Genomic DNA, 871 nt, shown 5'->3' with positions numbered 1-871 from the left:
CATCCAATGGCTCTTCCTCCAATCGAAGACCCTCCCCCGCCCTGTACCCCTCCCCCATCCTGAGACCCTCCCCCATCCTGAGCCCCTCCCTGTCCCACCTGAGCCTGTCCCCTCCCTGTCCAGGCAGCTGGTGTTGCTGCCTACCCCCAGGCTCTGGGTCTCATTAAAGAGCTTGACAAGCTGGCCTGCCGTTGCTGTTTCTGATTGTGGTTGTCACTGTGGAGAGGGGCTGGGGCATGATCCAGAGCCAACTCCTCCCACACAAGGGGATTTGGTCACCAGAGCAGCATGGATGCCGCCCAGCCTAGCTGGGTCAAGAGCAGAAGCCTGGCAGCCCCGTGCCAGAGATCTTGAGACATGCTTTCCCGCTCCAGCCCAGGATATCTGTGTCCCTGTGATTGGGGTGTGACAACTGGGGACTTGCTTTCGTCTCCTGACACTATGTCTGTGGCATCCTTCTTGCTGTCAAATGAGTTTCCCTCCCCCAGCAGTGATGCCCCTTGGCGCTGCACCCTCCCTTTGGGCCATGCTGGCATATGAGGTTTGGCACCGTGACGTGTCAGTTGGCCTGTCTGTGACAACTATTCAGAGCCCCTCTCCTGAGTGAAGCCATTCCATCTGCAGGGGGGAGGCCAGTGTCCAATCCCCATGCTGGCTGCGGCTGGAGTCCCTGAGTGTGGCTTCCAGGTCCCACCCACTCCAAGAATGCTGACACACGCCTTCACAGGGTCCCCGCCAAGTGCCTGGCCGTGTCTATGGTATGTCACTTGGGCCAACACTGACACATAGTTCTGACCCGTGTCTCCTGGCCAGGAGGCCGCATCCTGATAGGTGATCAGGAAGCACCTTCTGTGCCTCAGTTTCCCCACAT

The 871-nt window shown here is 59.1% G+C and overlaps 1 protein-coding gene across 1 annotated transcript in view; it reads left to right on the top strand.

Moving 5' to 3' along the window:
• The window catches only part of LOC103254059 (tryptase delta-like), a 1,743-nt gene extending 1,539 nt beyond the window's left edge, over positions 1 to 204 (top strand). Inside the window, exon 6 of the mRNA XM_008052227.1 lies at positions 124 to 204. Coding sequence (XP_008050418.1) covers positions 124 to 204 — 81 coding nt within the window. The remainder of the gene's footprint in view (positions 1 to 123) is intronic.
• Positions 205 to 871: the final 667 nt, after the last annotated feature.

This window comes from Carlito syrichta, unplaced genomic scaffold (assembly GCF_000164805.1).
Source record: "Carlito syrichta isolate Samal-C Ts95f unplaced genomic scaffold, Tarsius_syrichta-2.0.1 Scaffold69329, whole genome shotgun sequence".
In the NCBI taxonomy this organism is placed as follows: Eukaryota; Metazoa; Chordata; class Mammalia; order Primates; family Tarsiidae; genus Carlito; species Carlito syrichta.
This window is presented reverse-complemented; position numbering and strand designations above follow the sequence as displayed.